At 55.3% G+C, this 16,257-nt stretch overlaps 1 protein-coding gene across 1 annotated transcript in view; it reads left to right on the top strand.

Annotated features, from left to right (window-relative positions):
* C7H19orf81 (chromosome 7 C19orf81 homolog) overlaps positions 1 to 15,618 on the top strand; it is a 53,672-nt gene extending 38,054 nt beyond the window's left edge. The window contains exon 4 of the mRNA XM_069201805.1: positions 15,408 to 15,618. Coding sequence (XP_069057906.1) covers positions 15,408 to 15,618 — 211 coding nt within the window. The remainder of the gene's footprint in view (positions 1 to 15,407) is intronic.
* Positions 15,619 to 16,257: the final 639 nt, after the last annotated feature.

Below are 16,257 nucleotides of genomic sequence, written 5' to 3'. Positions count from 1 at the left end.
CAAGACTGCAAGGAACCAAAGGTGGATCCTTGGAGGAGATGCCAACAAGCCTTGGTAGCTGCAAGAGAAGCAGTGCCCAGGGGATTGTCCTGCATACAGAGGCAAAGACCTGCCATCTCCAGAGTTGGACAGCTGGCAGAGGGGACCAAGGGGACTACTCCAGACCATCACCCGGGATGCAGGATCCTTACACCTCAGGATGAGATAAGATCCACACAGCCTGTTGTCATTGCAGTTGGTGCCTTGCAGATACAGGGGAGTGACTTCTTCACTCCAAGGGAGATTCCTTCTTGCTTCTTGTGCAGGCTGAAGACCCGTCACCCTCAGAGGATGCACAGCCAGGGAAATGTTACAGTTGCTGGAAGGAGCCGGAGAAACAATGTTGCAGAGCAGAGTCGCTGTAGCTGCAGATTGTAGGATCCTGTGAAGTCCAGTTGTGGTTCCAGTGGCCAGAAGCCGAAGTAAGCATTGCAGAGGAGTCTTGCTGGAGTCTTGCATGTCGACTATATGGACCCATCCAAGGGGGAGACCATAAATAGCCCTAGAAGGGGGATTGGTCACCTAGAAAGGTGACTACCTATCAAGAGAGGGCTGTGAAGTCACCTGCCTGACCTGGCCACTCAGATGCTCCCAGAGGCCTCTGCCCACCATGGTTTCAAGATGGCAGAATCAAGTGGCCACCTGGAGGAGCTCTGGGCACTACCCCTGGGGTGGTTATGAACAGGGGAGTGGCTACTCCCCTTTCCATTGTCCATTTTTGCACTGGGCAGGGGCTTGAGGTCCCTGAACTGATGCGGACTGGTTTATGCAAGGAGGGCACCAAATGTGCCCCTCAAAGCATATCAGTGACTTGGGGAGGCTACCCCTCCCAAGCCATGTAACACCTATTTCCAAAGGAAAAGGGTGTTGCCTCCCTGTCCCAAAAACAATCCTTTGTTCTGCCTTCCTGGGCCGGGGCTGGTCAAGCAGCAGGTCGACAGGAACCTGCCTGCGGGGTGGCAGCAGTGTGGGCTGCTCGGAAACCCCAGAAAGCTGGTAGAAGCAATGCTAGGAGTACTCTAAGGAGCCCCCAGAGTGCATGGAATCATTCAGCCAATACTGGCAACAGTATTGGGGTATGATTCCGACATGTTTGGTACCCATATTAAGCTGGACATAGTTAGTGACTTGTGTCCAGTACACACGTAAAATGGCAACCCTGCACTTACAAAGTCCAGGAAAATGGAGCTGGAGTTTGTGGGGGCACCTCCGCTAGTGCAGGGGTACCCTCACACACAGGTAGTTCCACCCTGCCCTCTAGGCTAATAGGACCTACCATAGGGGTGACTTACTGTGACCTGGTGCAGTGACCTGAAGTGAAAGGGTGCATGCACCCTTTCATGCAGGCTGCAATGGCAGGCCTGCAGACACATTTCTACATGGGCTCCCATCTGTGGCATAATACATGCTGCTGCCCATGGGGAACCCCTGGTGCCCCAATGCCCTGGGTACCATATACTAGGGTCTTATATGGGGGCACCAGTATGCCAAATATGGGGTGTATGAGGTACCAAGCAACCACATTTAGAGAGAGAGAGCACAGTCACTGGGGTCCTGGTTAGCAGGATCCCATTGAACACAGTCAAAACATACTGACAGCAGGCAAAAAGTGGGGGTAACCATGCTAAAACTAGGCTACTTTCCTACAGTAGAGACACTGGTTGTTTAATGGTTGATAGTTAAGGGTCTGGTGGGTTGATGGCTGGAGGTTTAGCTGCTTACGAGTCATTGGTTGTTGTGCAGATGCTGGTGGGCAGTGCTTTAAATGGAAAAAATTAGTGCAGATACTCATTACAATGAGCTAGGGGGCATGGCTCATGGGCGGGGTTAGAGGCAGGTGAGATATGATGATACGAGGATGCGTCTATCGAGTATGCATTCTGCCCATGCATTGCCCTTGATAGTTGCCTCAAAGGTCCCCATTCCATTGGTTATAACTTGTGTTGGTACAGTAGTGGTACAGTGTTTTTGCACAGTTATGTTATTTTCACGTACAGATTTAGCGTCGGTATCAGCTTTGTTCTATTCATGGTTCTCATCGCCACCTGACTCTTTCTGCCACACCAAACACCCCAAGATTCCCCAAGTGCACCTTGGCTCTCTTAATAGTAACATACTCTGGAATGAGGACTGAACGAGTTGTGACTAGTGCTGAGATATGCTGTGACTTGGACGTCACAATTTGAATACTAGTAAACAAAAGGTCAGAAAATTGTGTAATATTAAATTGAGTATTATTGATACAGACAGTGCTTAGATTTGTCAAACATGAAGCATGAATTGCTATCGGACAGTAACTTATATGTCTACTCATCCATTCTTTAGAAAAACAGACTTCAGATAAGCAGGTACGCACATCAGGCAGAGTGTCAGCTGCAAGGCATGCTTCACAGAATATGAATGTAGAACAACTCCATAGCCCCTGGAAAGCGCAGCCAGTGAGGCATATTGCTTCGTCCCTTTCTCTCTTATGTCTCACTTTTGATCATACAAACACTCCTCTCTTTCTCGTTTTTGTCTCTCTCCCTTCTCACCATCTCTTTTAGTATACACATTTCTAGTCTCTCAATCCCTTCCCCATTCACTTCTGCTTCTCTCCCATTGTCTCTTTTTCCTCTTGCTGCCCCCATTGCTACCTCTGTCTATATCTTTTCCCTTTAAACTCTCCTCTGCTCCTTCTATCTCTAACCCCCTACTCTTCACATTCTCTCACCTTCTTCTCACTCCTGTGGGCAGAAGGCCCCACGGTCTTAGAACTCGCAGTGGAGAAGAGCAATGCTCTCCTCTGGTGGAAAGGTCAGTAGACCTCCACCCAGCTCACCTCGGCTCAAAAGAGGCCGCTTAGCCATCTCCACCACATCATCACTGTCCCAGCAGGCGGGCGGGGCAGTATTTGCAGGGGCAATTGAGTCCGGGGAAAGACAGTCAGACCCCGGTGAAAATGGACCTTCTTACCTTGGTTCAACCACTCACGCTTAGCCCCTCTCCCCTCCCACTCATTCAATCTGCACACATCAGTGTGCCCCTGGCAGCCATTGTCCCATAACAAGACGACCCAGCATGAAGGCCTGGCAGGGGGCTGGTGAGGACAATGAGAGCTTCCATCTGAGTGGGGATGGAACAGAGGCCCACTTGCCCCTGCAGCAGGCCTGCAGCAGACCATTCAGGCCCCATCGGGCGCTTGCCACAGATAAATGATACACACGGGTGTAGGAAAGTAGCCTCTTCCTAGCATGGTTACCACCACTTTTGGTCTGTTTGTGAGTGTGTGTCAGTGTGTTTTTACTGTGTCACTGGGATCCTGCTAGCCAGGACCCCAGTGCTCATAGATAAAATCCTATATGTCAGTATGTTTTGCCTGTCTCACTGGGACCCTGCTAGCCAGGACCCCAGTGTTCATAGTTTGTGGCCTAATGTATGTGTTGTCAGTGTTGACTGTGTCACTGAGGCTCTGCTAACCAGACCCTCAGAGCTTATGGTCTCTCTGCTTTTATATTTGTCACTATAGGCTAGTGACTTAATTTACCAATTTCAGTTGCCACACTGGACCCCCCTTATAAGTCCCTAGTATATGGTGCCTAGGTACCCAGGGCATTGGGGTTCCAGGAGATCCATATGGGCTGCAGCATTTATTTTGCCACCCATAGGGAGCTCAGACAAACCCTTGCACAGGCTTGCCATTGCATCCTGCGTGAAATAACGCACACGTTATTTCACAGCCATTTTTACTGCACTTAAGTAACTTATATTTCACCTATATGTCTAATCTTCACTTGCTGAAGGTTAGGTGCAAAGTTACTAAGTGTGAGGGCACCCTTGCACTAGCAAAGGTGCCCCCACATAGTTCAGGGCCATTTCCCCGGACTTTGTGAGTGCGGGGACACCATTACACGTGTGCACTACATATAGGTCAATACCTATATGTAGCTTCCACTCAGAATATGGCCATGTAACATGTCTAAGATCATGGGATTGCCCCCCCATTCCAAATCTGGCATTTGGGATCCAATTCCATGCATCCTGGGGGCTCCACCATGGACCCCTGGTACTGCCAAACCAGCTCTCTGAGGCTTGCACTGCAGCTACAGCTGCTGCCACCTCATAGACAGGGTTCTGCCCTCCTGGGGTTTGGGCAGCCCAGTCCCAGGAAGGCAGAACAAAGCATTTCCTCTAAGAGCAGGGTGTTACACCCTCTCCCTTAGGAAATAGGTGTTACAGGCTGGGGAGTGGTAGCCTCCCCCAGCCTCTGGAAATGCTTTGAAGGGCACAGATAGTGCCCTCCTTGCATAAACCAGTCTACACCGGTTCAGGGACCACATCTTCCCTGCTCTGGCGCGAAATTGGACAAAGGAAAGGGGAGTGACCACTCCCCTGTCCATCACCACCCCAGGGGTGGTGCCCAGAGCTCCTCCAGTGTGTCCCAGATTTCAGTCATCTTGCTTTGCAAGGTGTGGGGGCACTTTGGAGGGCTCTGAGAGGCCAGTGCCAGCAGGTGACGTCAGAGACCCCTCCTGATAGGTCCTTAGCATGGTAAGGTAGACAATCCCCCTCTCAGCGCTATTTAGGGTCTCTCCTGTGGGTTCTCTTCAGATTCTGCTTGCAAGTTTCCTTCAGGAATCCTCTGCAACAACTTCAGACTCTTCTGACCTCGGATAAACCACAGCCTGCTCCAAGAAACGCTGTAACTGCAACAAGGTGTCTACAAGAGACATTTTTCTTCTGCACACTCTGGGGACTCCCTGTCTTCATCCTGCACCAGAAGGACCGAAGAAATCTCCCGTAGGGTGACAGAGTCACTCGCCTGCTTCAAGCAGGCACCTTCCAAGACGACAACCAGTACCCTGGGACTCCTCTCACAGCGACGAGCGTGCTCCTAAGGACACAGGTGGTGGACATCATCGACATAGACTGTCCTGAGGTCCTGCTGATGCAGTTTGGAGGAGGTAAGACTTTGCCTTCTCTGAGAGCGACTATACCCCTGTGTACTGCGTCTTCTTCACCTCCTGAGTCCTCTGTGCACTCTTTGCAGAATTCCTTTGTGCACAGCCTGGCCCAGGTCACGAGCACTCCATCCTGCGACGCTCAACTCGCTGAGTTGTTCTGTGGCTGCGTGGGACCTTCCTTTGCTGTGCTGCATCAACCACGTTTTGCACCTCCTTTGTCCCTGTTTTCTGGGACCTCCGGGGTGCTGGCTGGCACCCTGAGGGCTCTCTAAAGTTCTGAGAGCCCCCTCTTCCTCCTCACACAGAGTTGAGGCCCCCAGGTCCCTCCTGGGTCCATCCAGCGACATTTTGACGCAAAACGCTCTTTTGTCGTAGCCAAGTTTTGTTGGCGACTTCCAACACAAAATCACGTCTGCAACGATCTTCACGCCGTGGGACATCTTTTGCATCATGCAGGAACCCGCTGGCATCTTCCTAGGGTGCATTTCTGCAGTCTTCGACTAACCGTGGACTCTTCTTTTGCACCCTCTTCTGGGTTGGCAGGGGCTCGTGTCCTTCCTGGAACTTCTTTTGACTTCTGGACTTGGTCCCCTTCCTTTGCAGGTCTTCATGTCCAGGAATCCAGCTGTTGTTCTTTGCAGACTTGGTTGGCTGCTGCAAAATCCCAATCACGAGGTGTAGTGTGTCCTAAGGAAACTTGCAGTACTTTACTCCTGCTTTTCTTGGCTCAGGGGCGGGGTAATTTACTTACCTTTACTGGAATCTTACTCTCCCAGTGAATCTGCATACACTACACTTGTCAAGGGGGGAATTTGTGATTTGCATTCCACTTTCTTAGTATATGGTTTGTGTTGACCCAGACCTATTTTCTCCCATTGCAATCTATAGCATTTCCTATTGTTTGCATTGTTCTAAGACTATTTACTTGTCTAATTTTGGTGTCTAGTGTATATATTGTGTATAATACTTACCTCCAGAAGGAATATTCAATCAATCAATCATCAATCATAACATTTGTAAAGCGCACTATGTACCCGTCAGGGTTTCGAGGCGCTGGTTGGGGGTGGGGGGTGAGGGGGGGGGGGTGAGCTGTTAGCGGTCGAAGAGCCAGGTCTTGAGGAGTCTCCTGAAGGCGAGGAGGTCCTGGGTCTGGCGCAGTGAGGTGGGGAGAGAGTTCCAGGTCTTGGCGGCGAGGAAGGAGAAGGATCTGCCGCCGGCGGTCTTGCGCTGGATCCTGGGGACGATGGCGAGGGCGAGATTGGCAGAGCGGAGTTGACGAGTGGGGGCGTAAAAGTTGAGTCTGGAGTTGAGGTAGGTAGGTCCGGTGTTGTGTAGAGCCTTGTGAGCGTGGGTGAGGAGTTTAAAGGTGATCCTCTTGTCCACGGGGAGCCAGTGGAGGTCCTTCAGGTGAGGGGAGATGTGACATCGGCGGGGTATGTCAAGGATCAGGCGGGCGGATGCATTTTGGATACGCTGTAGTCGTTTGATGTCTTTTGTTGGGATGCCTGTGTAGAGTGTGTTGCCGTAGTCAAGTCTGCTACTGACGAGGGCTTGGGTCACCGTCTTTCTGGTTCCTGTTGGGATCCACTTGAAAATTCTGCGGAGCATTCGAAGGGTGTTGAAGCAGGAAGAGGAGACGGCGCTGACCTGTTTGGACATGGTGAGGGCTGAGTCCAGGATGAAGCCGAGGTTTCTTGCGTGGCTGGCTGGGGTGGGGTCCGAAACCGGTGGGCCACCAGGAGTCGTTCCAGGCCGAAGGGGTGCGCCCGAGGATGAGGACTTCCGTCTTGTCGGAGTTGAGCTTCTGGTGGCTGTCGTTCATCCACTCGGCGATGGCTTTTAGTCCCTCGTGGAGGTTGGTTTTTGCGGTGAGTGGGTCTTTGGTCAGGGAGAGGACGAGCTGGGTGTCGTCGGCGTAGGAGATGATGCTGAGGTGATGTTCAATCAATCAATCAATCAATGACACTTATAAAGCGCGCTACATACCCGTAGGGTCTCAAGGCGCTGGGGGGGGGGGTGCCGCTACTGCTCGAATAGCCAGGTCTTCAGCTTCTTCCTGAAGGAGAGGTGGTCTTGGGTCAGGCGCAGGTCGGTCGGGAGGGAGTTCCAGTTCTTGGCGGCCAGGTAGGAGAAGGACCTTCCTCCTGTAGTCGCTCTTCGGATGCGGGGGACGGCGGCGAGGGCGTGGTTGGCTGATCGGAGGTGGCGCGTGGGAGCGTAGAAGTTGACTCGCTGTTGAGGTAGCTCGGGCCTTGGTCGTGTAGGGCTTTGTGTGCGTGGGTGAGGAGGCGGAAGGTGATTCTCTTGTTGACGGGGAGCCAGTGCAGGTCTCTCAGATGTCCGGAGATGTGGCTGGATCGTGGGATGTCGAGGATGAGTCTGGCTGAGGCGTTCTGGATCCGCTGGAGTCTCTTCTGGAGCTTGGCGGTGGTACCGGCGTAGAGGGCGTTACCGTAGTCCAGTCGGCTGGTGACGAGGGCCTGGGTGACGGTCCTCCTGGTCTCGGTGGGGATCCACCAGAAGATCTTCCGAAGTGTGCGTAGGATGTTGAAGCACGCCGAGGAGACGTTGTTGACCTGCCTGGTCATGGAGAGGGACGAGTCCAGGATGAAGCCCAGGTTGCGTGCATGGTCTGTCGGTTTGGGTGCGGTGCCCAGGGCGGGAGGCCACCAGGAGTCGTCCCAGGCGGAGGGTGAAGAGCCCAGGATGAGAACCTCCGTCTTGTCCGAGTTCAGTTTCAGGCGGCTGGTCGTCATCCACTCGGCTACCTCTTTCATCCCTTCGTGCAGGTTGGCTCTGGCGGCGGCGGGGTCGTTGGTCAGGGAGAGGATCAGCTGGGTGTCGTCGGCGTAGGAGATTATGCTGAGGTTGTGTTTGCGTACGATGGCCGCGAGGGGGCTCATGTAGACGTTGAAGAGGGTGGGGCTCAGAGATGATCCTTGTGGGACGCCGCAGATGACTTCGGAGGCCTCTGACTTGTACGGTGGTAGGCGGACTCTCTGTGTTCTTCCGTCGAGGAAGGAGATGATCCATTCCAGCGCCTTGTCCTTGATTCCGATGTTGCTGAGGCGCCGTACTAGGGTGCGGTGGCAGACCGTGTTGAATGCCGCGGAGAGGTCTAGGAGGATGAGGGCCGCTGTTTCTCCATTGTCCATCAGGGCTCGGATGTCATCGGTGGCGGCGATGAGGGCGGTCTCGGTGCTGTGGTTGGCTCGGAAGCCGGACTGTGAGGGGTCGAGGGATCCGTTCGTCTCGAGGAAGGCGGCCATCTGCTTGTTGACGGTCTTCTCAATGACTTTGGCTGGAAACGGGAGAAGCGAGATGGGGCGGTGATTCTTGAGGTCGGTGGGGTCCGCTGTTGGTTTCTTGAGTAGAGCGCTGAGTTCGGCGTGTTTCCAGCTCTCGGGGAAGATGGTGGTGTCGAAGGATGTGTTGATGATGTCTCGCAGGTGGGGTGCGATGACAGCGTCGGCCTTGTTGAAGACGTGGTGAGGGCAGGGGTCGGTCGGTGATCCGGAGTGGATGGAGTTCATCGTGCGGATGGTGTCTTCGGTGCTGATCGGGGTCCAGGCGTGGAGGGTGGTGGTGGGGGGTGGTTGTTCGGTCATGGTGTGCGTTGGTTGGTTGTTGAAGCTGTTGTGTATGTCTGCGATCTTGTTGTGGAAGTATGAAGCGAGGGAGTTGCAGAGGTCTTGTGATGGGGTGATTTCGTTGTTTCCTGCGCTGGGGTTGGAGAGCTCATTCACGATGTTGAAGAGTTCCTTGCTGTTGTGTGCGTTGTTGTCCAACCGGTCCTTGAATGCTGTTTTCTTGGCGGCGCGGATCAGCTGGTGGTGTTTCCGGGTGGCAAGTTTGTAGGAGGTCCTGTTGTCCGGTGTTGGTTCCCTTTTCCAGACTTTCTCGAGGGCTCGGAGGTTCTTCTTGGAGCACTTGAGTTCGTCGGTGAACCATGGGGCCTTCTTGCTGCCGGGTCTGCTAGGCGGGGTCCTCAGCGGGGCGAGCTCGTCCGCGCAGTTGCTGATCCACTTCGTGAGGTTGTCGGCGGCCTGGCTGGGGTTCGCTGAGCTGGCAGGAGGGTGCTGGCTCAGGGAGGTGGCGAGCTGGTCTGCTGTGATCTTGTTCCAGCTTCTGTGGGCGGCTTGTTGCTGGTGTTGGTGGGTCGTCGTTCTCTTGAAGGTGAAGTGGACGCAGCTGTGGTCCGTCCATTGAAGCTCTGTGGCGTGGCTGAAGAGGATGTCTGTGCTGGATGAGAAGACGGCGTCGAGTGTGTGTCCGGCGAGGTGGGTGGGGGTGGACACCAGTTGCTTGAGTCCCAGGTTGGCGAGGTTGTCGAGCAGGGTGCTGGTGTTGTGGTCGTTGTTGTTCTCCAGATGGTAGTTGAGGTCTCCCAAGAGGATGTAGTCAGCGGAGGGGAGGGCATGCGGGCTGACGAAGTCGGCGATGTCCTCGCTGAATTGCGTGCGTGGACCAGGGGGTCGGTAGATCAGGGTGCCTCTGAGGGTGGTGTTCGGGTTGGTGTGGATCTCGAAGTGCAGGTGTTCGGCGCTGGTCAGGGTGATGTCGGTGCTGGTCGTGATCCGGATGGTGTTTCTGTGGATGATGGCGATGCCTCCTCCCATCTGGTTGGCGTTTCGGTCCCTCCGGACGATCTTGTAGCCCTCTGGGATAGCGATGGCGATGTCGGGAGCTGAAGAGGCGTTCATCCAGGTCTCCGTGAGGAAGGCAACGTCCGGGGCGGTGGCGTCTAGGAGGTTCCAGAGTTCGATGGCGTGTCTGTGGACGGAGCGGGTGTTGAGCAGGATGCACTTGAGGTGGGTGCTGCTGGTGTTCGATTTGGCGGGTGCTGGTGTGCGTCTGGTCTGGGTGCGGGAGAACTTGCAGGCGTGGCAGCTGAAGGGTCCGTGGGTGCGTCGTGGTGTGGCTTGGTGGCAGTCTGGGAGTCGGCCGGTGTTGAGAGCGATGAGGGTGGCGGCGGAGTACGTCAGGCGGGTCGGTCTGGATCTTCTTTGGCCAGGGGTCCTGGCGCTGGACGCGATCCGGTCGCGGACGGGCGCAGACGGGCTTACCTTTGGCGCGCCTTCGGCGCACCATCGGCGCGCCCGCTGCGCGTGACCGCTGCGCGTTCGCACGGTCGCCATATAAGGCGAAGTGCGCGGGTGGGCGGGGCAGCTGGGAGGCGGGAGCGGGGAGGGAACAGAAAGGAAAAAGGGGCGTGGTCAGCGGTGGTGGCGGGAAGCGGGGAGCGGGGAGGGAGGTGGGCAGACAGGCAGGAGAACGCAAAGGGCTGAAACTGACTAGAAAAAATACAGGCACAAAAGTCAGACAAACGCTGGTAACACGGGAGGAAAATGAAGAAACTGATTAGAAAAAAATACAGGCACAAAAGTCAGGCAAAAGCTGCTAACACGGGAGGAAAATGCAGTTCAAACAAGCACAAATGCTAGACAAAACAAGCAAAACCGACGCCAGCGGCGTCAGCCGGCAGCGAGGCAGGCAGCGAGGCAGGGGCAAGGCGAGGGGGCACACACAGCAGCTGGTGGCCGTGCGGCGCGGGGGTGTCCCACAAGTGGGTCACACTCACCTGCGTTGCACGGTCGCCATATAAGGCGAAGTGCGCGGGTGGGCGGGGCAGCTGGGAGGCGGGAGCGGGGAGGGAACAGAAAGGAAAAAGGGGCGTGGTCAGCGGTGGTGGCGGGAAGCGGGGAGCGGGGAGGGAGGTGGGCAGACAGGCAGGAGAACGCAAAGGGCTGAAACTGACTAGAAAAAATACAGGCACAAAAGTCAGACAAACGCTGGTAACACGGGAGGAAAATGAAGAAACTGATTAGAAAAAAATACAGGCACAAAAGTCAGGCAAAAGCTGCTAACACAGGAGGAAAATGCAGTTCAAACAAGCACAAATGCTAGACAAAACAAGCAAAACCGACGCCAGCGGCGTCAGCCGGCAGCGAGGCAGGCAGCGAGGCAGGGGCAAGGCGAGGGGGCACACACAGCAGCTGGTGGCCGTGCGGCGCGGGGGTGTCCCACAAGTGTTGGCGGGCCAGTTTGGCGAGGGGGGTCATGTAGACGTTGAACAACGTAGGGCTGAGGGAGGATCCTTGGGGGACGCCGCAGATGAGGTTGGTGGCTTTGGAGCGGAAAGAGGAGAGTCGGACTCTCGGGTTCTGTCGGTGAGGAAGGATGAGATCCAGTTGAGGGCTTTATCCTAGATGCCGGCTCCATGGAGGCGGGTCAGTAGGGTGCAGTGGCAGACTGTGTCAAAAGCGGCTGATAGGTCGAGGAGGATGAGGGCCGAGGTTTCGCCGTTGTCCATTTGGGTTCTGATGTCATCTGTGGTGGCGAGGAGAGCAGTCTCGGTGCTGTGGTTTCGTCTGAAACCGGATTGAGAGGGGTCTAGGATGGAGTTGTCTTCGAGGAAGTGGGCGAGCTGTGTGTTGACGATCTTCTCGATGACTTTTGCTGGAAAAGGGAGGAGAGAGATCGGTCGGACGTTTTTGAGGTCGTTGGGGTCAGCCTTGGGTTTCTTGAGGAGGGGTTGGATTTCTGCGTGTTTCCAGCTGTCTGGGAAAGTGGCGGAGTCGAAGGAGAGGTTGATGATCTCGCGGAGTTTGGGGGCGATGATGGCGTTGGCTTTGTTGAACACGTGATGAGGGCATGGGTCCGTGGGGGAGCCTGAGTGGATGGTGTTCATGGTTGTTATTGTTTCGGTGTCGTCCACGTGGGTCCAGGCGGTGAGGCGGCAGGCGTCTGTGGAGATGTCAGGGGTGGGGTCTGGCGGCGTAGTGGCGTTGAAGCTGTCGTGGATGGTTGTGATTTTCTGGTGGAAGAAGGTGGAGAGGTCGTCGCAGAGTTTCTGGGAGGGCGGGATGTCGTTGGAGTTGGCGTTGGGGTTTGAGAGTTCCTTCACGATGCCGAAGAGTTCTTTGCAGTCGTGGGCGTTGTTGTTGATGCGTTCAGTGAAGTGGGCGCGCTTGGCGACGTGGATCCGTTGGTGGTGTTCCCGGTTGGCGTTTTTGAGGGAGGCGAGGTTGTCAGGTGTGCGCTCTAAGATCCACTTCTTCTTGAGCTTCTGGCAGAGGCTTTTGGAGGCGGTCAGTTCGTCTGTGAACCAGGCTGGTTTTTTCTTTCCTTGGTTGGCGGTGGGTTTCTTGAGTGGGGCTAAGGTGTTGGCGCAGTCGAGGATCCATTGATGGAGGTTGATGGCGGCAGTGCTTGGGTCGGTTGAGCCGGGTGGAGGGTCTTTGACGAGGGTGCTGGTTAGTTGGTCTTGGGTGATTTTTCCCCAGTGGCGGTGAGGAGGTCGAGGGATGCGGTGGTGTTCGGTGATTTTCGTATAAGAGAAGTGGACGCAGTGATGGTCGGTCCAGTGGAGTTCGGAGGTGTGGCTGAAAGAGATGTGGTTGCTTGAGGTGAAGAGGGGATCAAGAGTGTGTCCGGCGATGTGGGTGGGAGTGTTGACCAGTTGACGGAGTCCGAGGTTGAGGAGGTTGGAGGTCAGAGATGCGGTGTTGACGTCGTTGTTATTTTCCAGGTGGTAGTTTAGATCTCCCAGGAGGATGTAGTCTGGGGACGCGAGGGCGTGGGTGCTCGCGAGGTCGGCGACGGTGTCGCTGAAGGGGGCTCTTGGTCCTGGAGGGCGGTATATGAGGGTTCCTCTAAGGGTCGTGTTGGGGTCCGTGTGGATCTGGAAGTGGAGGTGTTCGGCTGTCTTAAGGGTGTCGTCCGTGTGGGTGTGGATTTTGAGGGTAGATTTGTGGGCGATGGCTATTCCGCCGCCGATTCCGTTGGTTCGATCTCTTCTGGTGATTTTGTATCCCTCCGGTATGGCGATTGCGATGTCTGGGGCCGAGGAGTCGTTCCACCAGGTTTCGGTCAGGAAGGCCACGTCAGGGGCGGTGGTGTCGAGTAAGTCCCAGAGTTCGATGGCGTGTTTTCGTGCGGAGCGTGTGTTGATGAGGATGCAGTTCAGGTGGTTGGTGTTGGGAGTTCTTGTTGTTGGCTTCGCCGTTCTGTCGCAGGAGAAGTTGCAGGTGCGGCAGGAGAAAGGTCCTTTTGTGTGCTTCAGGGTTGCAAGGAAGCACTCTGCGGAGGGGCCGGGGTTGAGTGCGCGGAGTTCGTTGGTTGAGTAGCGGACGCGGGTGATGCGGGGGCGTGAGGACCAGGGGGGGTGGCGCTGGGCGCGGCCCAGGCGCTGGGCGCGGCCCAGGCGCGGACGGGCGCAGACGGGCTTGCCTCTGGCGCGCCTCCGGCGCGCCAGCGGACGCGCAGCGCCAGCCATTAAGAAGGGAGGGGGGAGGGAGGAGCAGCTGGGAGGCGGGAGGGAGCGGCGAATGGGGGCGCGAGGGGGGCGGGCCGCAGGGAGGCAGCGGCAGGGATCGGAACGCTTGGGGCAGCGCACAAGGGGCAAAAAGCACAAAAAACGAGCAAAATTAAAGGCAATCACAATAGAAAAAAAACACACAGTATGAAATACAGTAATGGCACAGTACACGATCGGGGAGACAGCAATCAGGGGGGCACAACGGGGGCAGAAGCGCCGGCGGCGAGGCGCAGAAAAATCGGAAAAACAATCAGAAAAACAACTTACAGGACGTCGGAAGCGGCACACGGGTCAAGTGGAGCTAGGCAGAGCCCACTAGACACCAGGGATGAGGCGCAGAAGGATGCCTGCGGGTGGAGGAGGGCCTCGAACACGCAAACAGCAGCGTGGTCGGGGGACAGAGGCAGGAGGCAGCAGGTTGGTGCTGCGGTCGTGGGGGGCGAGCTCAGGACCTGAAACAGGTCAGAGGTCGCTCACTCGCGACGCGCAGCGCCAGCCATTAAGAAGGGAGGGGGGAGGGAGGAGCAGCTGGGAGGCGGGAGGCGGGAGGGAGCGGCGAATGGGGGCGTGAGGGGGGCGGGGCCGCAGGGAGGCAGCGGCAGGGATCGGAACGCTTGGGGGAGCGCACAAGGGGCAAAAAGCACAAAAAACGAGCAAAATTAAAGGCAATCACAATAGAAATAATATTGGGGGTCATTCTGACCCCGGCGGGCGGTGGGAGCCGCCCGCCTGGAGGGAGCCGCCATATGGCCGCTCCGCGGTCGAAAGACCGCGGAGGCCATTCTGGCTTTCCCGCTGGGCTGGCGGGCGACCGCCAGAAGGCCGCCCGCCAGCCCAGCGGGAAACCCCTCCCCACGAGGAAGCCGGCTCCGAATGGAGCCGGCGGAGTGGGAAGGTGCGACGGGTGCAGTGGCACCCGTCGCGAATTCCAGTGTCTGCAAAGCAGACACTGGAATTCAAAGTGGGGCCCTCTTACGGGGGCCCCTGCAGTGCCCATGCCATTGGCATGGGCACGGCAGGGGCCCCCAGGGGCCCCACGACACCCCTCACCGCCATCCTGTTCCTGGCGGTCGGAACCGCCAGGAACAGGATGGCGGTGAGGGGGTCGGAATCCCCCATGGCGGCGCAGCAAGCTGCGCCGCCATGGGGGATTCCCAGGGCAGCGGAAAACCGGTGGGAGACCGCCGGTTTTCCTGGTCTGACCGCGGCCAAACCGCCGCGGTCAGAATGCCCTGCGGGGCACCGCCAGCCTGTTGGCAGTGCTCCCGCATCCCCGGCCCCGGCGGTCCTTGACCGCCGGGGTCGGAATGACCCCCATTGTCTCTAAGATATTTTTGGTACTGTGTCACCCAAATAAATACCTTTATTTTTGGTAACACTGAGTATTGTCTTTACTTGTGTGTAAGTACTGTGTAACTATAATTGGTATTGCAGGACCTTTGCATGTCTCCTAGTTCAGCCTAAGCTGCTCTGCTATAGCTACCTCTATAGCCTAAGCTGCTAGAACACTCCTACATTTCACTAATAAGGGATAACTGGACCTGCTATAAGGTGTAAGTACCCAAGGTACCCACTACAAACCAGGCTAGCCTCCTACAACAGGAAGCCCTTAGGGCCTGGCCAATCGCTCTGTGCCTACCTTATCAATCTGCCATGAGCACTAGTACTCTCTTTGGGGAGGGGAGAAGTGCCTGTACTCAGCTCGGTAAAAATAATAAGTGCTGGTACCCAGTACCTGTGAGCACAGGCCTATTTAAAGCACTGCTGGTGGGGCTCAAGTAGGTTGTGAATGGTTGGTAGCTAAGAAGTCAGGTAAGTTTGTGGGTTGATTTTAAGGGTGTCTTGATAAATGGTTGGTGGTTGAGGCATCAGTTGGTCAGTTGCTAGTGGTTGTACCATTGTTTTGTTAATCGGTCCATTGGCGAGACACTGGTGAGATGTTTCAAGGTTCAGCAGGTATTGGTTTAAAGCCACAATAAATCCTCTCATTAAAGAGTGAGTTGTCTGCCTACGTGATTTTTCTTTAGGAATGAGCAAGTGAGGAATCTTCACTAAAATACTGCAAACTGTTTCTCGAACTCAATCACTCAAAACCATTTCCACAGGTGGCTGATTACCGTGCTGGACTTCCAAACACGGAACCTGTTTCTCCGGTCCGGCTTGGTCATCAACGGCGAACTTTTCCCTCTGCGTCGCTACGATGACGTCATCATGGAAGATTATAAACTGCACCTGAGGAGGGCGCTGGCGCGGAAGAAGATCTTGGACATGTTGAGCAGTTCTGCGGACGAGGGCAAGCTGGGCAGCTTGATTTGAAGATAGAAATGTGATCTGCTATGCGACCAATAAACAATGAAAAAGAGATGAAAGTGGTGCAGTGTGGAGGAGAGAGGCCTTCTGGCACGGAGTCAGCTCTGGTGTATCAAGATTATGTGTATCCTCACATATTAATTCACGTGCACGCCCAACAAGTCACCCTGCACTTTTATATTCTCTGTCTTCAGGCCACGCTCTGCACTGCCCCGCCAATGGCTTTGGGAGAATGGCACAGATACAGTACAGAAACTGTACCAGTTTGCAAAAGGTTCTCTTAGTATAACGGAGTGTGGCGCACAGATTAATTTCCACCTCGGAAGTGCCTGAAATAAACTGTTCTAGCAGGGGCTAACATGTTAGTATTCTAACCCACCTCCTCGCCTAGCTCAACACACTCTCTTGGCCCTGCTTTCCCCCAGCTCACACTTCGATCTCTTGGTCATTCAGCCCGACTTGCGACTTCTCAACTCTCATTGCCCTTGGCATAACCGCACTGACCTCCCAGATCCAAGTCATTCCACAAGTGACCTTACAGCATCGATGTAATGTCCACTCTAAAAGTAAGCCGATGCCTTCGCTAGCCTGATTGTGCTGAAAATATTTCAAGCTCATTGTTTAGTTCCTTTTTCTCAGTAAGCT

The sequence above is a fragment of the Pleurodeles waltl genome, chromosome 7, assembly GCF_031143425.1.
Source record: "Pleurodeles waltl isolate 20211129_DDA chromosome 7, aPleWal1.hap1.20221129, whole genome shotgun sequence".
NCBI lineage: Eukaryota > Metazoa > Chordata > Amphibia > Caudata > Salamandridae > Pleurodeles > Pleurodeles waltl.
This window is presented reverse-complemented; position numbering and strand designations above follow the sequence as displayed.